This window comes from Chelonia mydas, chromosome 13, assembly GCF_015237465.2.
Source record: "Chelonia mydas isolate rCheMyd1 chromosome 13, rCheMyd1.pri.v2, whole genome shotgun sequence".
Taxonomy (NCBI): domain Eukaryota; kingdom Metazoa; phylum Chordata; order Testudines; family Cheloniidae; genus Chelonia; species Chelonia mydas.
This window is the reverse complement of record NC_051253.2, coordinates 958,407-982,347: the sequence shown is the minus strand read 5'-3', so window position 1 is coordinate 982,347 and position 23,941 is coordinate 958,407. Positions and strand designations below refer to the sequence as shown.

The window sequence follows — 23,941 nt, the reverse complement described above, 5'->3', positions numbered from 1 at the left end:
GAAGGGTTGTTTTTCCCACCATTACAATTGTTAATGTAATATCTTGGTATACAAATAACTTACTTAATTGAGGATTTTTGTTTGCTGTAGTAGAACCAATGTCCATCCTAGAAAGGAAAGAAAAACAGGCCCTTTCCCTTCAGTTGATCAGGATGGACCCTGCTTTCCTTTGTGTGCTGCCGGGGCCTCTCCAACTGGAAAACTTGGAATAACAGCATTGGGCAATGCCACAGGAAGCAAAACTAACTCCCCAGAGTGGACTCTTGTCTGCACTAAACTGCTGCTAAGCCATTATCATGCTCCAGACCCTGTTAGTCCATGGTGGCTTTAAGGGGAGCTTTTTCCCGTGTGTGTGTGTGAGGTTTCAGAGTGGTAGCCATGTTAGTCTGTATCAGCTAAAACAACGAGGAGTCCTTGTGGCACCTTAGAGACTAACAAATTTATTTGGGCATAAGCTTTCGTGGGCTAAAATCCACTTCATCAGATGCATGGGGGTGGAAAATACAGTAGGAAGTTTATATATATCTGTACATGAAAAGTTGGTAGTTGCCTTACCGGGGGGGGAGTGTGTGTGTGCATGCATAATGGAGGTTGTTTTGCCTTTCCGAAAGGCAAGCTCGGTTTTCATCAGCTGAAAGCAACAGAAGGGAGAGACCTAGCTGTATTGTTTGATCAGAGGAGCCCTGTGAGTCATCTGTAATGATCCTAAAAGCTCATGCTTCAGAACTTCAGCCGGTCACCTCCAAGGGCCAGGAAGGAAACTCTTTTCCTGTGACCCCCATGGCATATTCCGAGTTTCTTTCCTCCTTCCTTCCAAGCATCAAATTGGGATATGGGACAGAGTGGGCCAATGCTCTGTGGTGGTACAGAATTCTTTTTCCCCAAGTGCTTGGGTCACGGGCCCATCTGAGGCTCTAACTGATTTCCCTATTCCAGATTGGGAAGGAATTTTTTCCCCAGTCAGATTGGAAAGAAATTTAGGTATGGGTGTCCCCTTCCACTGCAGCATGGAGTGGGGGGTTGCAGGCTAGGTTCATCTGCATATATCATTGTCAATTCCCTGCTATTTGCAAGGACCTTGGCCAGTGGTGAGCCTCGCTCCCTCCAGTTCTCTGCCTGTGGCACACTTTAGCTTAGTGTCCTGAAGGCTGCAATCTATGTGTCTCATCCTGTTGGTTGATTTGGGCTTGGTGCAGGGGTTGCTGGGTGATGCAGAGTGGCCTGTGGTATACAGGAGGTCAGACTAAATGATTGGGTGCTGTATGTTAACCTTAAACTGTATGACCTTGAGGCCCATTTTTAGGTCAGAGATGAGCTTGTGTGGAGGTGCCCAAATCCATGTGTCACTGGCACCATATCTCCTGGGCAGGGTCTAGTTCTGGGCCTCCCTGAGGCAGCAGCTGCATGGTCTAGATTGAAGCAGGGCCTGTGCAGGCCAGGGCTATGCCTTGGGGCAGGCAGTGGTAGATTACCACTGAGATGATGGGGCATGTGCGTGGGGCCTTGGCCCCCCAATCCCTGGCAAGAGAGCTGGATAGGAGTGGAGCGGGGAAAGCCCCCATGCCCCAACCCTGCTTCCCAGCAGGAGCAGTCCCCAACTGGAGTGCTGGGTGGGCAGGGAGAGCGCCCAGACTCCCTGCTGCGGACGAGGGCAGCGCTCATGGCCAACTGGGGCCTGGGGGAGGGAGTGACAGAGCTTCTCTGGTCTTGGAGCCACAGGGGGTGGGGAGAAAGGAACAAAGTGGTTGTGTGCTGTAGTGGGGGAGGGGGAGGCTGCTGGGCAAAGAGGCAGAATGGAACGTGCTCTGGGCTCCACAAAACCTTAATCCACCTCTTCTGGGGGCAGAGGTTGGCCTGAGCCTCCCCAGCTACTGGTGGGCTGGGCCTACCGCTGCTGGCTGTAAACTCCAGCAAACTTTGAGTGAATAAGAACAAATGCAGAGTCCTGCACTGCTACAGACTAGGGACCAAGTGGCTAGGCAGCAGTTCTGCAGAAGAGGACCTAGGGGTTACAGTGAACAAGAAGCTGGATATGAGTCACCAGTGTGCCCTTGTTGCCAAGAAGGCCAATGGCATTTGGGGATGTATAAGTAGGGGCATTGCCAGCAGCTCGAGGGACGTGATCGTTCCCCTCTATTCAACATTAGTGAGGCCTCATCTGGAGTACTGTGTCCAGTTTTGGGCCCCACACTACAAGAAGGACGTGGATAAATTGGAAAACGTCCAGCGAAGGGCAACAAAAATGATGAGGGGACTGGAACACATGAGTTACGAGGAGAGGCTGAGGGAACTGGGATTGTTTAGTCTGCGGAAGAGAAGAATGAGGGGGGATTTGATAGCTGCTTTCAGCTCCCTGAAGGGGGGTTCCAGCGAGGATGGAGCTGGGTAGTTCTCGGGGGAGGCAGATGACAGAACGCGGAGCAGTGGTCTCAAGGTGCAGGGGGGGAGGTCTAGGCTGGAGATTTCACGAGGAGGGTGGTGAAGCCCTGGAACGGGCTCCCGAGGGAGGTGGTGGAATTTCCTGCCTTAGAGGTTTTTAAGGCCGGGCGTGACACAGCCCTGGCTGGGACGGTTTAGTTGGGGGTTGGCCCTGCTCTGAGCGGGGCTTGGACGGGAACCTCCCGGGTCCCCTCCCACCCTGGTGCCCTCGCTCAGCGCCGCCTGCTTCTGGCGGGGGGGGGGGGGGGGGGGGTCACATGACCCAGCCCAGCGGGGTCCGAGACATGTTGCTGGGACCTTCTCCGCCGCTCCCATTGGAGGACGTGTAACCATGGAGACCGGACTCCCGCTCACGGCCATGCTATACTCTGATTGGTTAGTCTGTCCGTTCTCTCTGTACTCTGATTGGTGGAGTCGCCTGAAGAGAGTCGGGATCTCTTCTGATTGGCTGGCGTTCCGGAACAGCCGCTTTTTTATTGGTGGTTTGGTTGGCTGTCAGTCTGTGCCCCGGGCCAAGCAAAGAAGATGGCGGCGATGACGGACCAGGCGCCGCGTTAAGGTGAGAGGGGGCGGGCGAGAAAAGGAGAGCGGCCGGGACGGCTCCTGGAGCGGGGCGGGAGCGGGGCACGCCGGGACATTCCGTCGCCGTGCGGAGGCCTCCTGCAGGGTCCGGGCTCGAGCAGTGCATGCCGGGAGGTGGGGCCAGCCTCCCCCGCCCGCGCGCATAGCCAGGCCGCGTTGCAGCAGTGCATGCCGGGAGGTGGGGCCAGCCCTCCCCCGCCCGCGCGCACAGCCAGGGCGGGGCTGGAGCAGTGCATGTCGGAAGCTGGGGCCACCCTCCCCCGTCCGCGCGCACAGCCGGGCCGCGTTGGAGCAGTGCATGCCGGGAGGTGGGGCCAGCCTCCCCCGTCCGCGCGCACAGCCGGGCCGCGTTGGAGCAGTGCATGCCGGGAGGTGGGGCCAGCCTCCCCCGCCCGCGCGCATAGCCAGGCCGCGTTGCAGCAGTGCATGCCGGGAGGTGGGGCCAGCCCTCCCCCGCCCGCGCGCACAGCCAGGGCGGGGCTGGAGCAGTGCATGTCGGAAGCTGGGGCCACCCTCCCCCGTCCGCGCGCACAGCCGGGCCGCGTTGGAGCAGTGCATGCCGGGAGGTGGGGCCAGCCTCCCCCGCCCGCGCGCATAGCCAGGCCGCGTTGCAGCAGTGCATGCCGGGAGGTGGAGCCAGCCCTCCCCCGCCCGCGCGCACAGCCAGGCCGCGTTGGAGCAGTGCATGCCGGGAGCTGGGGCCACCCTCCCCCGCCCGCGCTCACAGCCAGGGCGGGGCTGGAGCAGTGCATGCCGGGAGCTGGGGCCACCCTCCCCCGCCCGCGCGCACAGCCGGGCCGCGTTGGAGCAGTGCATGCCGGGAGGTGGGGCCACCCTCCCCCGCCCGCGCTCACAGCCAGGGCGGGGCTGGAGCAGTGCATGCCGGGAGGTGGGGCCATCCTTCCCCCGTCCGCGCGCACAGCCGGGCCGCGTTGGAGCAGTGCATGCCGGGAGGTGAGGCCACCCTCCCCCGCCCGCGCGCACAGCCAGGGCGGGGCTGGAGCAGTGCATGTCGGGAGGTGGGGCCATCCTTCCCCTGCCCGCACGCACAGCCAGGGCGGGGCTGGAGCAGTGCATGCCGGGAGCTGGGGCCACCCTCCCCCGCCCGCGCTCACAGCCAGGGCGGGGCTGGAGCAGTGCATGTCGGGAGCTGGGGCCACCCTCCCCCGTCCGCGCGCACAGCCGGGCCGCGTTGGAGCAGTGCATGCCGGGAGGTGAGGCCAGCCTCCCCCGCCCGCGCGCACAGCCAGGGCGGGGCTGGAGCAGTGCATGTCGGGAGCTGGGGCTGCCCACCCCCGCCCGCGCGCACAGCCAGGGCGGGGCTGGAGCAGTGCATGTCGGGAGGTGGGGCTGCCCACCCCGCCACACACACGAGGGCGGGGCTGGAGCAGTGCATGCCGGGACCTCTTCCTTCCCTTGGCCCCACCTCCGCAGTCCAGTTTCGGGTGGGGGGGCGATCTGCCCCCCGCCAGAGACGGGCTGCCCCCTGCCGGCGGCACCCCGCAGCTGGGCTTTGCTCTGTGGCTCCCTGGCCTGGTGCCTGCCCGTGTGGGCGAGCGCCGCTGGCCACGCGCAATGCGGCCGTCTAACTCCGCCTTTCTTCCGCCTTCCCAGTAGGCCCGTCACCCGCCGAGGCCGCGTGGCTGTTGGGATGGTCATCAGGACCCTGGCATTCCCAGCGTGGATGGATCACAGGGAGTCGCCCAGTCATAAAGAGAGTCGGGGCTGAATGCTGTAAGGAAAGGGGGAATAGACCCCTCATATTAACAATGGCCCTCGTTACCGTGAAGGAACTGCTGAGCTTTGATTGTGGCTCCCTGGTCGCTTATCAGTTAGATAAAAACTCTCAGCTGGACTCTATCAGCTTCCAGACCGTCCTCATGAGGAACATATTTGTGCATTTTCCTGATGTCATATTCATCCACAGAACCCACAACCCGCGGGGCAAAGCTCTGTATATGTTCATGGTGGACAGACCTTTCCTGAAGCTGCAGGGTGAGATGACAAAGGTAATTCATTTTGCTGTCCCAGCTAAAGAATCTGCAGAAAGCCTGGCTCACATGTATAGGACCTTCAAGGCCTTCAACCCTGAGTGGAAGAAAATTAAGACCTTTCTGGTAGATCCACACTTTCGATTGTTGCAGACGCTTTCTGAAGCATTCCCATCTGCAGAGGTGCAGCTGTCTGTTTTCCATGTATGCAAGCACCTGCAGCAGAAGATTCATCAGATGTCTTTGGAATGCATCTCAGAGAGACTGATCTTAAATGCCTTGAGGAACACTATGTGTGCAGCCACTGAAAGCAACCTGAAAATGATGCATACCATCCTGAGTGACTTTGTAAAGCCAGATTTGCTTCCCCAGCTTCATACTCACTGGCTTCTCAATGACAAGATATGGGCTATGCATAGATGGAGGAATTGGATGGAATGCAATCAGTATTTTAAAGACTTGGAGATCATCACACGGGGCTTAAGCCAGGTCTTCTGCACTGGACTGTCTCTGGAGATCTGCATCACTTCTCTGGCGAAACACTACCAGAAGTGTGTTTCAAAGAGGCCACCTGATGCTGTGCTGTTCTCTGTTAACCCTCTTAGCAGTACCATGTCTACTGAGACAGTTTTTCAGAGCCTGCCAGCTCAGGACTCACCACCAACCTGTCACAACCCCCAAATAGCTCTTCAGAATCAACCAGCTCAGAGTTCTCCACCAGTTTCTCCCAGTCTCACAGCAGCTCATCAGAAATGGCCAGGTCAGAATTCCCCTCCAAATCCCCTGGTTCTTCTTCCGCATCCCCTGGCAGCTCCTCAGAGCCCCCTGCTTCTTCAGAATCAGCTGGCAGCCCCTCAGATCTTCCCTTTTCAGAACGAGCCAGCTCCGTATTCTTTGCCAGTTTCTCTCAATCTCACAGCAGCTCATCAGAAATGGCCAGGTCAGAATTCCCTTCCAAATCCCCTGATTCTTCAGAATCCCTTGCCTGCCCCGCAGAACCAGCTAGCAAACCCTCAGAGCCCCTTGGATACTTTATCCCATGAAATTAAACTGGAGATCATCACTGAAGACCCAAAGGGTGACCAAGATGTGGTGTGTAACCAAGAGACTGAAGACTGCATCAGGCAGTCACTGAGAGACATTTGCACAGAGCCTGCAGCCAGACTATGCTTGAACGAGTTTGCAGTGGCACAAAAGTCTGTGCAGCTCATAGGCACCAATGAAGACATAGTCAATATACAGATCCTCGAAGACACCCACAAAGTGAACCAAAGGGGCCTGAAAAGCTGCACTTGCCACTTCAATCAAGCTTTCCAGCTGCCCTGCAGGCACATCCTGGCTGTGTTGAACTCTGATAAGAAGATCTTACAGCCAGAGATGCTGAGCGAGCAATGGCAGAAGGAACCTAATATCTCTCAGGCAGGGCAAAATGGGACTGATGGCCTTTTGGAGGTTCTGAAAAGCTCCTGGAATGAGTCTCTGGATAAATCCTTAGCAGTGTCCTTTCTTACAGCGGAGATTAGCCGGCTTCTTACCCAGTGCAGCAGGGAGGAGTTTGATCGGAGGTACAACACCCTCCGAGAATTGGCCGATAGCTGGATTGGACCTTATGTTCAGGTGAAGCTGTAGTTGAGAACTGGAGAGCTCTGTGCCTCTGCTCTAGGCCTCTTCGAGGTGTGACTCTCCAGCTGTCTGGGCCTCTGGGAGAAGTGAGGTGTGAAATACTACAAAAATGTCTGTTAAAATGTAATCTAGTGGTATGTCTTCTCTAGTGGTATGTCTTCCACTTTATTCTCCTTAGAAACTATAAATGTGCGCCTTAATCTGCATCATGGTAGTTTTTCCCCTTTGGCTTCAGATCCTAAATATCTACTGGGTGAACACTTCCTCTTGCCTATGAGACCTAAGGAAGTGGACTTAGGTAGGAAGTCTGTCTCTGGCCCAGCCAACAGGAAACCCTGCTGGGAATGGAGTTGGGGAGGAGGGTAATACCTGGGACTAACTTGCCTGAACCATAGTTCATGCATTCAGACCCTCATGGGATCCTTTTGCTATCTGTTATTGCAGCAGGGTTCATATGGTTTAGTCCCAGGTGTGTATCTGTTGTGGTGTGTGTATCTGAGCCAGCCTGTGGTTCCCCGGGCTTCCCACTAGTCTGGTAGAGCAGTATTTGCTCATGTGAAGTCAGACCTTTGTTTTGAAACCACATCTTTTGTTTTTTCTTGTCTCACTTCATTGCCTCTAATTATTTAACTGAACCTGCTTGTTAAGGAGCCACAAACCTTGGAGGGTAGCAACCCATGCTACCAGGGAGCTGCTATCTGCAGCCTCTGCTGTGAGCACTGGAGTGGTTTGGCTGGTTATGGCAACTCTGAAATTTGCCCTCTGTCATCAACAGGCGTGTCACTGACATGGGAGGAGGGAACAAATCAATGTTACCGTAAATCTGAAATTAGAGTTACTGGAAGACAAACAGGGAAGTGGAGAAATCAGATATACGGTAGTGGGACATGTACTGTAATGGGACAAAGGGGGCATGCAGAGGAGAGAGCAGCCACAGTCCCAGCCAGTAAGAGCTGTTTCATGACACGGGGCTATATGGATGGGTTGGTGTGCGGTCCCTTTCTGGCAGCTTCAGGCAAGGAGATCCTGGGGGCAGGGATATGTAGATATAATATTCTGTACCGGCCAGCAGGGAGTGGTGAGGGAATAGGACAGAAGGTGCTATTTAGGTAAGTAATTTGTCCCACCCTAGCTAGCCTGATTTATTCATGTCACATCAAATTGTTTGTGGTTTTTTTTTATCAATGGTTCATTCACAGTTTTGTTAACCTCCGAATCAACACTCCATTCACGGGAACAGAACTACTGTATAGTTAGATATTTCCTTTTGAGCTAGAGTTCTGTAATATAATCTCCTTTATGTAAATATAGCATCCAATATTTTCGTGAAAGCCTTTTGCTTTGAATTGTGAATTTCTCCTTGGCTTTACTTCTCAAAGTGTGCTATGGAAAGGGGCTGGAAGCCTGTGTCTACTGGTTTCTTCCTTGGTCTGTCTTTCTTCCAGAACTGTGCATCCCCTGTCCTTTTTGGAGTTATCTCCCCCTGTACACCTTGCTCTGGATTCTCTGTCATGAAGTTCTGTGCAGCTCTGATCAGATCCTCCTCTTTAATCCCTGGCACAGGCACTGTGGGGATGCCAGCTATCATCATGGCAAGAGTGAGGATGCAGATATCTGGAGGAGGGTTCTGCACTGACTGTCCACCTCTGTTCTTACTGAGTTTTATGGGCATAAGAAAAGCACCTCTGGGAGGAAATCCACAGGTAGCCAGTGGGAAGTCTCCCCCTGGGCTGCCCAGCTCACCAACGTGCTGCCCATTCCTTTGCTGAGTTGGAGGATATCCTTTCACAGAGGCACTTGGATACATGCCAGAGGGGCCACATGGCCACTTGTCTCTGACCCGTTCAGATGGATAATCCCATACAGAGATCTCATCCTGTTTATGCTGGGGAAACTTTCTAGAGTACCTTCCACAGTAGTGTCCACTGTAAGGCTCCCACCTTGCGTCCCTGTACCCTGATCTGCTACTGAGAGGGAACCTTGGACTCTGCTGGGCACCACTACAAGGCTGCTTTAGTGCCTTCTCCTGATACAGAAGGGTTGCTTCTATGTGTGAAGGAGCTGCAATTTCCTGTGGCTTCCGTCTGAGCACTCCTGGAACCAAAACCCCAGCAGGAAGAGATGTCTCCCCAGACTGATAAACACTTAGTAGGTTGGTTTTTGCCACTTGGAGCTGTCTGCTGGCATCTGTGAGGGGGAAGGAAAAGATAAAGTATAGGAGAAGACTGAATGTTAATAGTAGATTGGGTTTCTGCCAATCCTCAACAGGTGGGCTCCAGGGCTGAGGCAGGTCTGTGCATAAACAGCCTTTCAACCACTAAAATAAAGCGGCCATGCTTTCAAAGGGGTTTTGCTGTGCTCTGTAATTGAGCACATTAACATTCTGTGGTGTGCCCCAGCACTGGAAATTGCAAATCTGAGGCCTAGCTTTGAAAATGTAGTCCTGCATGTTCCTAGATAGGTGCCTGAGGAGCAAGAAGTCAGTTTGTGGCAGAATTGATTTACAATATACATCGTTTGTACCAGGCTCTCCGCTGCATTCATACCCCAGGGCTGTCCATTACATCTACCATCACATGTGAAACACTGGAAATAAGTCACCACTATTTTTAAGTAAACATCTTTCCTAAGAGAAATTACACCAGTGGAATGAGAACTAGGGTGTAATTTTCATTCCAGTTGCAGGGCTCAGGAGACACTCTCCTCCTGCATCCCGCTCCACCCTGTGAGCTGGAAGCCGCATGGGTTAGTGATCGCACATTGCATTGGCAGCTGCATTCCAATCCCAGCTCTGCTGTATTTTTTCTTAATGAGCTAGGGCCCGATTTTCAAAGAGAGGCTTGCTTTGTGTGTGCAAACACCTGCCCAGCCATTGGTGGGATTGACAGACATAATCTGCAAAGAACTGATCCTCACATGGTGCTGGCTCTCTTTGTTTCCAGCTGAAAGAAAGGAGTTGGGCTTGAGGCCTCTCTTCTCAGCCCCCTCTGCATAGTGTGGTGAGTTAGTTAACATTTGGCCAGTGCTTTGAACATGGAGAGTGTGTTGTTCATTCTGAGGGGTAGCAGGCAGGCTTTCCTGAGGAATTTAATAAGGAAAGTCTTGCAGACTTGGATGTTGCTGCCCTACTGTGGGACAGAGCGACGCTGACCCATCAAGAGTGTATTATCTGTACAAATGGACCAGCTAATCTACAGCTAGGGGTGGGGGTGGGGAATGGTGGTGGTGGAATCACCTCCCATCCAGATTGGGATGGAGGATTAGAGCTCAATTACGGGGAGCTCTGACATAGTTAATATGCAGCTTGGTTTTGCAGGGCAGATAGGACTATATGATTATAACTTCCTGGACCATGGAAAGGCCTTGTACAAAGCAGGGATTGCTGAGATAATTATGATATAGTCATGTCCTGTTTACATGCCACCTCGGGGTGGCATTTTATTTGGGCCTCCATATGAAGTGTGGATTGTGATGTAACAAGCCCTTAATCCTAAATCTTCTATTTGATGGGTAAATTTGCCATGCAGCAAACAGATCTTTGAGCCACCTTCCAATCACTTTCTGGTTTCTGTACAAAATGATTCCATATTGGAAGGAAAAGCAGTTACCTTGGATGGAAGTTAAAAAACCCGAAGAAGCTTTTTCCTTCATAAAATAAGACATTGCCAGTGTAGGACTCAGGCTGGTGCCTCTTCTCCCCATAATGTACCAGCACTGACCTCTCCCCATTCTAGAACCAGCATCACAGGCCCTGACCTTACCTCACACTGGAACCAGCAAGCCACTGACCTCCCTGCCTGCTTATGCCACGATTCTAACTCTCTGTTCATCCCCACTGAGATCCCATGATCCTGCAAAGCAGGGAATTATACCCCTGCTTCATCTATTCCATTTCTAATGGCTCTGAGTCCCTCTGTGCTTGGAAGAAGCAGCCAGGGCTCCACATTTACTTGGATTGTCCCTTCGGAACCTTCTTATGCAGGATGCTGATGGGAACCTCCTTTGGTTAGGGCAAGTTTATTGACTCTGAAGTACCTGAAATTGACACAACCTCAGGGGGATATTCTGTGCCACCCTCTCCCCATTGCTATGTGGAGGAGTCTGAGAGTAAGCCACACCAGTATTCCCAACAATTTGCTTCTGTTTTGAAGCACTTTATTATCCTCTCATTTTTATAACAACAATCTGGCACCAATCCCTCCATGTCCCTTTGTGTGCAGGGAATCCCCCCACTGCTGCGATTCCTTCCCTTCTGCTATCGACCGTCTTTGCTGTAAGGCTCTGCCATTCCAGTGGTCTCTGTGCCATTTTATGGCACAGTAGACTTCCATGGCACAATGTGTGTCAGGATGGGTGTAACTGCTGAGGTTCCAGTCAGCTGCTGTGAAGTGGGGGGTGGGGGGGGTCACCTCTGCTCCTGGGGCTCCTTGGTTGAAGATGGAAGAGCAGTTCTGGAAGCATGGATCCCTTTCTGGAAGGCCATTCTTGGTCACTCACAGGGTCTGCAAGTTTGAAGGGCCTGCCTGCTGAAGGAGATCTTGTCATCTCATTCATATTTACAGAAGTTCTTCAACAGTGGAGGCAGGTCCAGCCCATCGATGGCCAATCGGTGGACAATGTGCTTCTGGATGACCAGTCTACAGAGGGTCTGTAAGGAAGGGACTGAAAGAGGAAGGAAAGGAAGAAGCTGAGCTTGCTGCTCTGAGGGCATTTGAATCACCCCAAGCTTAGGAGGCAGGTGGCACTGTTGCAGAAGAGAAGAGGACAGTGGCTCCTGGAAGGCAGTTTGTTCTGGGACAGCAGCAGATTAATCTGCTTCAAGGGCACGATTAATTCAGACTCACAAAGATCTGCCTGCTGATTATGTTGGGGCAAGGCTCTCCTGGCAAATAGTGCTGCCCCTTGGGAGAGCTACTGATGAGAAGCACGAGAGTGAAGGATGGAAGTACTTACTTTTCTATCCTCCCAGTAAACGCTAGGAGAGCAGTTTATGTGCCTGTGCTGGTGCATTTTCATGATGGATTTTGAAAAGGCCCTATTAATTCATCTAAACTCTGCATGAACTTCTGCTCCCCAGCCCTCCCCTCTCTCTCTCTTCCTGTCCCTGAGTTAGCAAACACGCAGGATTGAATGTTGGCTGCCTCAGAGATCTGGCTGGGGTTTCCCCAAGAGACTGGTTTCACAACCGTGTTACGATTAACTGGTTAGAGCTGGTTTAGTCAGTGAGTTCTCTGTTCCCTTGCAGCAGTGCTCCTGCTGGGCCGCAGGCTCTGATCCCACCCCCACCCCCAAAGTCCCATCAGATTCCCTGTAAGGTTCTCAACACTCAACAGAAAAAATAAAATCTACAGGGTGCTTCTAGACATTTTCTTTCTTAATTCTTTGAGTTACTTGAGTTATTCTGGTAAAAGTCACCAGAAACTCCTGGAGAGTGAATTCGCTATCCTTAGTACAGTCTAGGCAGCAGCAAGGCCTGCTCACCCCATGTTATCCTGCTACAGTGCCCCACCCCTGACTACAGGACCATCTCAGAGAGATGGAGAGTTCAAAGGACGGAATGATCTGGCCATTGTGTCAGCCCTGTGGTTAAGAACCCGTCAGCTGTGATTAATCTGAACTCTTGCTCAATGTCTCTGTGTAAAATGGCTGCCGTAAGTGCTGGTGACTTCTAGGAATTTGAGGTGCAGTCTGAGGCAGAGATACAAGTAGAGCATTACTGAGCCCAAACATCTTACCACTGTTCAGAGGATGTGTCTGAGCTTGGGAGTATTTTCAGATAGTTTTGTTTACCTTAACGTGGAGGCACTGGGCGCTCGGGTTGTTATGACCAGGGGACTAGGTAAGAAGTCTCCCTGTCGCTATCTGCAGCAGTGTCCTCCTCCCCATGTCCACTCGCCCTGAATCTCCCTTGCGACACACAAGCATCACCAGTGGTGGCAGCTTCTGCTTTCTGTGTTTACTCTGCAAACTGGCTCCTGGCCAATAAACAGGGGCAGTAAAACTTCTCTTTATATGCTAAGAAAGCTTTGCAGAAATAGAAATTACTGAAGCCTTAAGTTAAGTGAGAGACGAGCCACAGTCTGCCTCCTGCGTGAGTTCCAGCCATTTTACGAAGCCCGAGTGAACATCCTGAGGCAACCTGCCTGGTACTGCAACTGCCCCCAACAGCTTCCAGCCTAGAGGGCTGACGGGGAAAAAGATGTTTATTCACATTCTGAGCTGGACACAGGCCCTCCACAAAAGGTGTGGTCCAGTCCAGGAATACCATGAGAGGCTGCTTGCTACCAAAGTCGCTCATTAGAGCATTGAGGTCATGTTAGATCAAAGTAGTTTTAATGATTGGTAATTGCACATGCAAATACACAAGTCAGGTTCAAAATATCATCCTAGGACTGAAAAGCCTGCACAGCAGAGCACATCTTATCTCCCTGTGTTTGGATATTCACAGAACTAACTCTAAACAACTAGCTGAGAAACCACCGGACTTTAGCCTTGGTGCCAAAATAATCTGAACTTTAAGCCAGTGAAACAAGGGAAGGCTTCCCCTACTTCGATAAGTCACTCTTGTGCCTGTTCCATATTTATAATTGTTCTTTGGTTTTATCGTAGTGTTGTACATGTGGCCTCACATCTAGAATCCAGGTATCAGTCAATAAGCACTGTTCCATTACAACAAATGTGGCATATTAGCAAGCATAGCAATTCTTACGTTACTAGCCATTAACTTCTGTCAAGAGTTCTTACACAGTCTCCTTGTCTCACTTAGTACTTGGCCTCTCTAAGGTAGCTAACGAGGTGGCTAATTAGCGATGGTGGATTTTGTGACATGGCCACCTGTCCCATCAGGAGTTTGACTGAGACACCAAACTGATTTCACACATGGCCCACTGAACAGCTGTGCGATGGAAATGACTTTACCACTACTGGAGTGGGCTGGATGGTCCTGTACCCACTATCCCTATCTATGAACATCTTCACCAGAGGCCGTAACACAGGAGTCCCTGGAAGTTCTGCAGCACATAAATGGCAACACACTGTTTCAGCTCACTGCACCCAAACCTCAGCCCAGAACTGCCTCTCTAAGCTGATCCCAACTTGGAAATGTCACAAAAATGAGAGCAGTCAGGAGGAGCTCAGGGACTAGAGGTGGGCAGGGCAGGGAGGCAGAAACTAGAGCCATGGAGATCAGGACACAGAGGTGAGAGCCTCCAGAGTGTAGAGAAAAGAAGCAACAAGGCCAGGGTGCCAGAAGATGGAGAGGTCAGAGATGCAGGAGATGGAAGGTCAGAGAAATGAGTGTTGGGGAAATGAGCTAGGTCTGATTTTCAGGGGTAAAGCTGTATCCAGCAGGAAATGAGTGCTTTCTCCTGTCTAATCTGTCAGTCCCATGCCCAGCACCATGGTATCTGAGCTTGTGCCCCTTGTAGACTGAGATATTTAATCTTACTGGATGTAAGTAGTTTTTTTGAGCCTCACCCCACTCTGACCTTCCTGAACTCTGATCCAGCCAACGGGGGCCTGTCCAGCATAGTTCTACAGGGAGGGGAGGAAACACAGATACCTACAGCCATATTCCACTTGAATGACACGGACGCTCTTCGTTGACGCAAAGACATCGATCACTGCATAGAGTGGGCGGGAGGCAGGGAGGCTCCTGGCACTCGGTCCCATGTCCTCTCCATTGATGATGATGTGCATGTCTGCCATCCCGTCAGACCGGATGGCATACAACACCCCAATCCTGCTCCTCCGGGCTGTCGGGGGCAGCACATTTGTCTTGTACAAGTCATCCAGCATGTGGCTGTACTGGCTGGGCCTGCTCCGTCCCACTAGCTTGTCTCGGGGAATCCTGACTTGTTCTATGAGCAGGTAGGGGTCTGAGAGGAAGCCTTGGACCCGGGCCTCCGAGCCATCTGGAGTAACACGGTTGTGATGCCTGGTGATGGCAAAAACCCAGGTGTCCCCCATATTGACCAGGTCTGGGAGCGAATACTCTGGCACCACATCCAGGCTTCTTGGGTCATGTGCTGTTAGCCCCACCCGCAAGTGGCCACACCAGCCCAGCTCCTTCTCCTCGATCTCCACCAGGAAGATCTGTCCAGGCTCCAGGGGCTCCTGGCTGAAACATAGCCCGTTGGCAAAGCTCTCCACCCTGGTGGCCTGAGTGTGGGAGGGGTCGATGCGGATGTTGGTGCCATGGACGAGGTGGAAGCGGGTGGGTGGGTGGCAGGCAGCAGCCATCTCTGTGGCATTCCCAGAGAGCACAGGGTTGTGGCTATTTTTAAGCAGGCCAGTCAGGCTCAAGCACCTGCCTCGAGTGGTGACATTTGTACACTCCTAATCGGGAAAGCAGAGCCCCACTCAGGCTCTCAAGGGTCCTAGTGCCACCAAGCTGCTATGGAGAGCCTGAGCGAAGCTGGAGAAAATAAGCCGGCATCGTGTCGTGTCGCCCTGAGCAGCGCGGAGCTCACATCGCTCATGGGGCTGTGGGTGGACAATGCTGCTACAGCCGGCACCCGAGCATGAAAATTAAACACTTTGCTACAGCTCAGCCTGTTGTTATTGCCCTTCCTTCGCCCGGGCACTGCCTCCCCTTCAGAGCCCGGGGCGGGTCCCCGCTGCTGTGGCCCCCGGCGCTGGGCTCGCCCAGGCACGCTGCATTGGGTGTGTTGCCGAGTGAGGCAGGGCCTGGCGATCTGTGCCCGGGGGCATCTGCTACCGGGAGCTGGGAGCGAGGGGGGCCAGACAGCAAGTGTGAACATGGGGGCGGGGGGCTAAGGGGCCGCTATATAAGAAAAAGCCTCAAATATCGGGGCTGTCCCTATGGGATGGGGACATGGGGTCACGCGACTTGGCGCACAGGGCTGGCCTGGCTCACAAGCCCCCACCGGCCCTTCTGCGGACAGGGAGACCCGGCTGCAGGCTGCGCTGGGGCCCAGGTCTCCTGCTGCCCGCCCCCGACGCCCCCCGCCGGCCAGGGCCACGGGACGGGGCGGGTCCGTCTGCGCCCCGTGCGTCCCCCCGGCCCGATGCGGCTCCGCCCCGCCCAGCGCCCGGCCCCTCCGCCAGGCGGCGCTGCTCCCGCACGGGACAGAAGCCGCACTTGAGGGCGGGGACTGGGCGCCGCTGGGCTCTGATTGGCTCTATTCGGGATTGGCCCCGCCTCTCCGCGATCAGCTGCGCCCAGCGTCACGTGAAGGTCTCGGTTTATATGAACGGGAGTCACGTGCCTTGCCTGCTAGTGAAGGGGAACCTGCTGCCGCCGCCGGAAGGTGAGAGCCGGGGGCGGGGGGCTCTGGGCGGGGTCCTGGCCCGGGGGGCGTGGGGTTGGAGCCGGGGGGCCCTGGGGCTGGGGGGCTCTGAGCGGGGCCGGGGGGTCCTGGCTCTGGGGGGCTCTGGGCGGGGTCCTGGCCCGGGGGGGCATGGGGGTGGGGCTGGGGGGGCTCTGAGCGGGGCCGGGGGCGTCCTGGGGCCGGGGGGCTCTGAGCGGGGCCGGGGGCGTCCTGGGGCCGGGGGGCTCTGAGCGGGGCCGGGGGCGTCCTGGGGCCGGGGTGTGGGGCGGAGTGGAGTCCGGGGGGGTCCTGGGGAGCGGGGGGGTCCTGCCCCGGGGGGGCATGGGGGTGGAGCTGGAGGGCCCTGGCTCTGGGGGGCTCTGAGCGGGGCCGGGGAGTCCTGGCTCTGGGGGGCTCTGAGCGGGGCCGGGGGGTCCTGGCTCTGGGGGGTGGGGCGGAGCGGAGTCCGGGGGGGTCCTGGGGAGCAGGGGGTCCTGGCCCGGGGGCTGGGGTGGAGTCCGGGGGACCATGGGGACGGGGCCCTGGGGGTAGAGCTGGGGGGCCTGGGACCGGGGGGCTCTGACTGGGGGTGGGGGCTGGGGGGGTCCTGGCCCTAGGGGGCAGGGCAGAGTTTGGGGGGGCCCGGGGGCAGGGCCGGGACTCCCCCTGCTAGGCTGACTCTCCTCTGCCCTCCTGCAGATGGGGCCCGTCCTGCTCTGTGCGCTGCTGCTGGCGGCCCCCCGTGTCGGGGCTGCGCCCCCCGCCGACGAGGTGACCTACCTGCCGGGGCTGGCCAAGCAGCCCTCCTTCCGCCACTACTCGGGCTACCTCCGCGTCGACCCGCACAAGAGCCTGCACTACTGGTAGGGGCGGGGCGCGGGGACTCTTCGCCCCTCTGCTGCCCTCCCTCTGCCCCATGTGGGGTCCCGGGGGGGATGAGCCGTGGGTTGGGGTCTGGGCTCATGGGGTACTTTGTCCATAGCAGGGATATTCCACTGGGGGCGGCTCTGGTGATCCTAGAACACTGGGGATTTAGCCATTAACCAACCAGGCTGTGTTTACTAGGTTGTTAACATGGGTGGCGCTACCCCTCCCCCCATCTCCTGCTAGAGTCCAGAGCTCCCCACCCTGGCTGCTGGGGAGGGAGGAACTGCCCAGAGTGCTGGGCCATGGGAGGCAAGAGCAGGAAGTAGGAGGCAGCCTTGGAGTGGAGTGTGGACAGGACCAGACGTGTGTAGTTGATAAAATATATGTGGTCAGTCGTTTTGCTGTGAGAATAAGATCTGTGCACTAAATATTTCCATGTCCTACTGTTTCACTATGAATCCATCATTGCTTTGTTTACTAGAGCACTAATTCCCACTCCTGGCTTTTTTGGGTAATCACTAATTTGACTCCTAAACCACTGAGGTCTGCGTATCACTGTGTCTGCAGGTTTACAGAGGCTCAGAGCAACCCTGAGAGCAGCCCTCTGGTGCTGTGGCTGAACGGGGGACCTGGCTGCAGCTCCATGTCTGGCTTGTTGACAGAGCATGGCCCCTTCACCGTAAGTAACCACCATCCCTGTCCTTGGCCTGAGCCACCCTAAGTCCCCCACCCTTGCCCTGGTTTGCTGGGAACAATATCTCTCCAAGGGTTGACAGTGACTGGGCTGTAACTGCAGGGAGGGGAACCTTGCTATCTCCTGAACGCTGCTGGTTCAAGCCACCTAGGCACTGGGTTTGGGGATGGTTCTGCTGCTTCCTCCAAGGGGGACAGGCTGGCTAGCATGAGGGTGCATCTCCTGCATTGGCTCTTCTGTTACGGTAACAGAGGCTTCTCCTTTATCAGATTCAGCCAGATGGAACCACCCTGCAGTACAATGACTATTCCTGGAATAAGGTATGGACTCCTCTTCCTGAAAGGGACTGTCTCCTCCACCCTTGCCATGGGAGTGGAACGGCTTGTCCTGTGCACCTGGCAACAGCTGTGCTAGGGTGCAGGCCAAGGAGGGTGCTGGGCCTTGTACACATTGTGGGAAGCCCTAAGCCTTGCCTTCATTTTTCCCATAGAAATGGAGCCTCTGGCAGGTTCTCCCTTATTTCCCTCCATCTTGCCTCCTAGGTTCAGTCTAGACTAGGACATAAAGCTATGGTGCTAGGGAGTTAGCCAGCATGTTCTAGCCAGCACCAGAAAGAAGTGAGACTTTAACCTGACCGTGTTAGCAGGTGCTATGGTTAAATTGGAGATCGAGCTAGTACCATGATCTGGCACCTTCAGAGCCTCAGAGTGGAGGGTCTTGGCTGTTACCTGTTCTCCCTGAGTGATCTGTGGCTGTCTCTGCAGATTGCCAACATGCTGTACCTGGAGTCCCCAGCAGGTGTTGGCTTCTCCTACTCTGATGACAAACAGTATGCCACTAATGACACCCAGGTGAGTGAGAGTCTGGGGCTGCTAGCAGTGACACCTGTCCCCACCCTTACTGTCCAGCTCCTGCAGCAAGGAGCGGGGGGCCTAAAGCACAGCCTGCCTCAGCCGCCTCTCTGATTGCAGGTGGCCCACGATAACTATCTGGCGCTGAAGGAGTTCTTCCGCCTCTTCCCGGAGTACAGCAAGAACAGGTTCTTCCTCACTGGGGAGAGCTATGCGGGCGTTTACATACCCACGCTGGCCGAGTGGGTGATGCAGGACGCCAGCATCAACTTGAAGGTAAGGGACATGCAGGCTCTGGCCCCTTCCCTGGAGCATATGGTGAGGAGAGAGGGCAGCCATGTGAATCCCACTAGCCTCACGGTTTCTTCCTGCTGCTGCACATTGTAATGTGGGCCAGTCCTTGAGCAGATGGGGAGGAGCAGGGGGAGGGACCAGGTGGCCTCAGTGGAGATGCCTTCCAGCAGAGGGAAGAGTGTGCCAAGGGGACAGGTCTCTCCCCATGGCTTTGCATCATACCATGTCCATGCTGCGGGGTCTTAAACTGCTCCGGGATATCCACCTCCAGTGGGGGGTTTGTGAGACCCCATTGTCCAGACCAGCTTGCCCTGCCCTGATTCCGCTCAGTGGGTGCCTTGGTCCCTACTCTGGTGTGGAAGAATGCCCAGCAAGTTCTGCCTGCTGCGCCCTGTGTTCTAGGGACTCGCCGTGGGAAATGGCCTCTCCTCCTATGAGGTCAATGACAACTCCCTGGTCTACTTTGCCTATTACCACGGCCTCCTGGGAACCAGGTAAGAATGTGCAGGGGCTGTGGGCTACTGAGCCTCAGCTAGAGGGAGCTGGCCTCGAGCGCTCAGAATCTGAGTGCAAATGGGAGAGTCAGTGGCCATTCTCTGCTCTGGCCCAGCCTTCCTGGCCAGGGTGCTGCCCTTGAAACTTGGTTCCCGCAGCACAGCTGGGGCACCAGCAGGCCAGTTCCTCGCTGTTGCTGGGGGGTTGCAGCCTTTCCAGGGACAGGGATCTGCTGTGATGAAAGGGCTTGGAAGACTAGCCCATGCCCCCAGGACTCTGCTTGCTGGGGATTCCATTCTGTTCTACTTGAGGTCTCCCCCCATCCTCCTCTCTGCAGTGTCTGAGCACTGGCCGGGCACGCAGTAAGTGTTGTGACTGACATCTGTCACATGGGGCATGTTCTTCCTCCCTCTCCTCAGGGAGGGTTGCATGCAGTGGAGGGGTGGTTCGGGTTTGGTTTCTGTGCCGGCGCTGCTCTGCCATACTGGAGAAGGCTGGTCGGAGCAGTGTGCTTGGCACAGGAGGTTTGGGGTGGGCCCTTGTCCCACAGTCTGGGGCCACTCCTGAGGCAGCTCTGTCACCTGCTTTTCCCTGATCGGGACAGCTCCATTGTGTCTGAGGAGTGGAGTTCTTCATGATTGTCAGCCCAGAGCCTTAGGTTTGTAGCTGTTCTGCATGCAGGCCAGTGAGTACCGTGAAGATGAGGAGTCTCCTTGCTGCCCTGTGAGAGCAGGGGACAGGGGTGATGTGCCCATGGAGCCTGTGTAGCAGAGAAGTGCTGCAGTGCTTGGTAGCCATTGGAGTTTCCTACAGGCTGGTGGCTTCATGTCCTGGCCTCTTGCATTGTTCCATGTACTCACAAGGGTCTCTTGCTCCAGGCTGTGGACAGATCTGCAGCGCTTCTGCTGCTCCCAGGGAAAATGCAACTTCCATAAAAGCTCCAACCTGAACTGCACACTCAGGGTGAGTATTGGCCAGGGCGTGCTGGGGAGGGCCCGGCGCACCACGCAGCCCGTTGTAGCAGCGCGCTCATTCCCTAGGGCAGCGCAGAGTCTGGCTGATGCCTGCGCCCTGTGTTGGGTTCTGCACCAGCAGCAAGGTCCTTACCCTGGCTGTTTGACCAGGCCTGGTTCCAGGAGGGATTGGATCCAAGGGCAGGGTTTAAAGGGACAGGTGGCTGAGCAGATAGGGCCCATGGCAGCTCCTTGAATCAGTCAGTGCCCTGCAGACCATGGTAGCACCTGAGCTATGAGTTGCTGTAACATGCCTGCTGGATTCCAACCCACATGGCTTGTTCCAGATGCAAGAGATGATCCAGATCGTGGAGGAGTCAGGCCTGAACATCTACAATCTCTATGCCCCATGTGCTGGCGGCGTCCCTGGAAGCTACAGGTAGGAACAGCTGGCTCCAGCTCCTCTCCAGGTGGCTGACTTGAGTCTGGAGAGATCAGCACTGCTTCAAAGTCCTGCAGCCCAGTAGCCAGTGGGAGGAGTGCAGGAGTCTGCCAACCTGTTGCAAATAGGTCCTTGCTGGCCATCTCGGCAGGGGCCCTGGAGAGGATCCCTCCAGGAAGCGGCTTGGGTTTGGGTTTCCCGGCTGCTGTCTGGGGCTCTGTCCTTCCTCAGTAGGATGCCTAGACCAATGGCCTAGTCTAATAATCTGCCCTAGAAAGGGGAGCCTGAGCAAGTGAGGGTTGGGGGTGGAGGCGCTCGCAGAGGGGCCCAGGCCTGGTTCTGAGGCTGCTCTCGCCCTGGTTGCAGGTATGAACAGGATCAGCTCATCAGCCATGACCTGGGCATCTCCTTCATCCAGCAGCCCCTGAAGTACTCCTGGAGGCAGGTAAGTGTCAGGGCTCCTTCTCTCTGGGGTGTAGGGAACAGGTACCTGCCAGCCCTGACAAAGTAGGAGCAATGGTCTCAAGTTGCAGTAGGGGAGGTTTAGGTTGGATATTAGGAAACACTATTTCACTAGGAGGATGGTGAAGCACTGGAATGGGTTCCCTGGGGCGGTGGTGGAATCTCCTTCCTTAGAGGTTTTTAAGGCCCAGCTTGACAAAGCCCTGGCTGGGATGATTTAGTTGGTGTTGGTCCTGCTTTGAGCAGGGGTTGGACTAAAACCTCCTGAGGTCCCTTCCAACCCTGCTATTCTATGACTGAGGGAGCCCTGTCCTGCTGTGCTAACCTCGTATGACCTCTGGGCAGGCAGTGTCTCAAACTCTGGGGCTGGCACTGGCTCTGGTCAGCCTGCAGTGCTGCCCGTGGTGGGCCAGGGCAGAGGAGGTTAACGCTCCCTGCGGCGTTGTGCAGGAGGCTTGGGGGAATTGGGTCTCTGCCCCACGGCTGCAGCTTTTCTCTCTTCCTCTCCCAGAATCTGCTCCGGATGCCAGCAGCCAAGAAAGGGGTTCGCCTGGAACCCCCCTGCACCAATTCCACAGCCTCCACCACCTACCTGAACACCCCAGAAGTGAGGAAGGCACTGCACATCTCTCCAGAGGCACCTGAGTGGCATATATGCAGGTGAGGAGGCTTCTGTCCTGGAGGGGACCCCGCTTCCTGGCCAGGCCTGGGTGGGTCTCCACCAGGGTAACTCTGCCTGTTCCTTCGCAGCTCTGAGGTGAACCACAGCTACAAGCGGCAGTACCTGACTGTGGCCGACCAGTACCTGAAGCTGCTGGGCACCATGGTGAGTCAGAGGTCCCAGACCCCCGCCTGGCCCCGGGGGAGAAGTGACACCCGAGGTGGGGTTCAGCTGCAGGCGTGTCTGACACACCAGCTCCGCAGCCAGCTGCTGAGCTTGCCCAGCCCCTTCCCTTGGCTGCCAGGTGCCCTGAGGTGAGGCGCAGAGCGGCTGTCCCTCCGCCTAGGTGACGCCCTTCTGCTCTTGGCAGAAATACCGGATCCTGGTGTACAATGGTGACATTGACATGGCCTGCAACTTCCTGGGGGACGAGTGGTTCGTGGACTCCCTGGACCAGAAGGTAGGCAGGGGAGGGGGACTTGCACCCCACCAGCACATCACTGCCCAGCACTAGCCTGGGACTTCTGCAGTGACCAGGCATCAGGGTAAAGCTATTGGCAAAGAGCCAGTACTGGCAGGAGTGTCCGGGGAATGGCCTGCCCTGCCCAGAGCTGGGGGAGGGGACACCTGGGGAGAGCGAGGGGCCAGATTGGCACAGGGTCAGCTCTAAGGCTGCTGAGCTCTGGTTCCAGGTGCAGGTGGCCCGCAGGCCCTGGCTGTATAATGATGGGACTGAGGACCAGATCGGGGGCTTTGTGAAGGAATTCACCAACATCGCCTTCCTCACCATCAAGGTAACCAGCCCCACCGGCGTGGCAGGGTGGGACCCTGGGCTGCAGGCAACATGTTCATATGAGCAGCTGGGAGCTGAGCTGCCCCACACAATCCCCTAATCACCCCTTCGACCTCACTGCCTTCATCCTCATGCTGGGGTGAGATTCAGCAGCTCCTCTGGGCTTTAGCCTGAGGCTGAGCTGGTCTGGGAGGGGAGGTCAGGGGGCTGGAGCTGTGGCCTCACCCACCCTCTGGGACCTAGCGACCTTCAGCCTTGCAGGCAGGAGGGTGGCTGGGCCAGTTGCAGGGAGAGTTGGGATATCTTGTGGGAGGGGGGACTGGCTGGCTCTGGCAGAGGTTGAGAATCACTGGCCCACCCATTAAGGCTGCTTGGATGCTCCCTCCAGCCCTGCATGGCTGGTCTTGACCTGGTGCCTTCACCTGTCTTCTACAGGGAGCTGGCCACATGGTGCCCACAGACCAACCGCAAGCCGCCTTCACCATGTTCACACGCTTCATTCAACAGCAGCCCTACTGAGTGTCTGGCAGAGCGGGGCCTGCACTGCTGCCTGGGGCAGCTCCTCACCTCGCCTCTCCCCTCCCCAGCCATGGGCCACTTCCTGGCATGACCAGGGCCTCTCGCTGCTCAGCAACGGCAGCAGATACGGGTTTTCCACAGTGCTGAGCAAAGCCTCTGGCCGCTGGCCCAGGCCAGTGTGTGCCCTACTGCTCCCTAGCTCCTCCACCAGGGGAAGACTGGCCTGGGCTTCTGTGCTTCCTGGAGGTGCTGCCCTTTGCCTCTCATGGGGGCCCTGCCTGTAGGCAGTGCAGGCTTGGTACCAGTGCACAGCAGGGGCAGGGGTAGAGCTCAGCGGATGGGAGGCTGCCTGTCCCAGCACGGCTGGTCTCACTCCTCCAGAGCTCCTGCCGTGGCCTTTACCTCGTGGGGTCCTGCTGCCTCCTGCCCTGGAGCTGCCATCTCACCTTGGGGGTGGAACAGCACCCCCCCCCCCCCCGAGGGCCTTGTTCTGCTCCCAGGCCCCCTGCACATGTCCCATGGGGCTGGCTGAGGCATCACACCCTGTGCCTGCAGGAGGCTGTGCTGTCTCAGGTCTGCCCTGGGAAAGTTCTCACGTGTCCTGATGAAGGAGGTTTGAAATGAAGACATTCCTGGCCCTGCCCCCACTCACTCCCTGGGGCATGGGCTGCTCCCTGGGCCTTGCAATAAAATGTCACAGCTGAACCTGGATCCTTGTGACTGTTGCACATTTCTTCCCCCACATCCCCACCAGCTCATGGGGCTAGAGCTTGGAGCCTGGATGTCTAGGGGGCCCATGTGAGCCAGGGGTAGGAGTAGTGGAAGGAATAAAGTTTCCTTGGTCAGGTGAGAAGCAGCTCCCCAGTGGCTGGGGGAGACTTTCATAGTCTCCCCCCTGCAGATGTTCTTGGCCCTTGTGGGGAGGGGCTGTGGTGAGGAGGCTGCTGGGCCTCACCTCTGCCCCAGTCTGGCCATATGCTCCCCAGGGGCCAACTAACCCTAG

General features: G+C 56.0%; 4 protein-coding genes across 10 annotated transcripts; 2 read left to right on the top strand and 2 right to left on the bottom strand.

The window, feature by feature from the left end:
* Window positions 1-2,924: 2,924 nt before the first annotated feature.
* CTSA (cathepsin A) lies at window positions 2,925-23,649 on the top strand. 3 transcript variants are annotated; one of them, XR_006285495.1, is made up of 16 exons: window positions 15,772-15,907; window positions 16,607-16,770; window positions 17,342-17,453; window positions 17,738-17,788; window positions 18,233-18,319; window positions 18,440-18,595; window positions 19,016-19,107; window positions 19,987-20,071; window positions 20,409-20,500; window positions 20,870-20,948; window positions 21,477-21,625; window positions 21,716-21,791; window positions 21,997-22,086; window positions 22,319-22,420; window positions 22,855-23,078; window positions 23,111-23,649. XR_006285495.1 is itself a non-coding variant. In XM_037915305.2 (15 exons), exons 2-15 carry the CDS (start codon window positions 16,607-16,609, stop codon window positions 22,936-22,938), a joined length of 1,419 nt encoding a protein of 472 aa, XP_037771233.1. In that variant the 5' UTR covers window positions 2,925-2,998; the 3' UTR covers window positions 22,939-23,649. The 3 variants fall into 3 exon arrangements, 2 of the variants coding, with proteins under 2 accessions (XP_037771233.1, XP_037771232.1); XM_037915305.2 differs by lacking the exon at window positions 15,772-15,907 and adding an exon at window positions 2,925-2,998 and having other exon boundaries at window positions 22,855-23,649; XM_037915304.2 differs by having other exon boundaries at window positions 22,855-23,649.
* On the top strand, window positions 3,269-6,835 carry ZSWIM1 (zinc finger SWIM-type containing 1). Of its 5 annotated transcripts, none has more exons than XM_043527329.1 (2): window positions 3,269-3,587; window positions 4,636-6,835. In XM_043527329.1, the coding sequence occupies exons 1-2, from the start codon at window positions 3,320-3,322 to the stop codon at window positions 6,639-6,641; spliced, it is 2,274 nt and encodes a 757-aa protein (XP_043383264.1). In that variant the 5' UTR covers window positions 3,269-3,319; the 3' UTR covers window positions 6,642-6,835. The 5 variants fall into 5 exon arrangements, with proteins under 5 accessions (XP_043383264.1, XP_037771230.1, XP_043383267.1 ...); XM_037915302.2 differs by lacking the exon at window positions 3,269-3,587 and adding an exon at window positions 3,827-3,845; XM_043527332.1 differs by lacking the exon at window positions 3,269-3,587 and adding an exon at window positions 3,836-4,040 and having other exon boundaries at window positions 4,366-6,835.
* SPATA25 (spermatogenesis associated 25) lies at window positions 8,002-10,364 on the bottom strand. The gene is made up of 2 exons (XM_027829961.2): window positions 10,244-10,364; window positions 8,002-8,822 (listed from the first exon to the last, which is right to left on the bottom strand). Exons 1-2 carry the CDS (start codon window positions 10,362-10,364, stop codon window positions 8,002-8,004), a joined length of 942 nt encoding a protein of 313 aa, XP_027685762.2.
* On the bottom strand, window positions 10,774-15,361 carry NEURL2 (neuralized E3 ubiquitin protein ligase 2). Its single transcript, XM_043527336.1, has 2 exons — window positions 14,201-15,361; window positions 10,774-11,297 (listed from the first exon to the last, which is right to left on the bottom strand). Exons 1-2 carry the CDS (start codon window positions 14,874-14,876, stop codon window positions 11,182-11,184), a joined length of 792 nt encoding a protein of 263 aa, XP_043383271.1. The 5' UTR covers window positions 14,877-15,361; the 3' UTR covers window positions 10,774-11,181.
* Window positions 23,650-23,941: the final 292 nt, after the last annotated feature.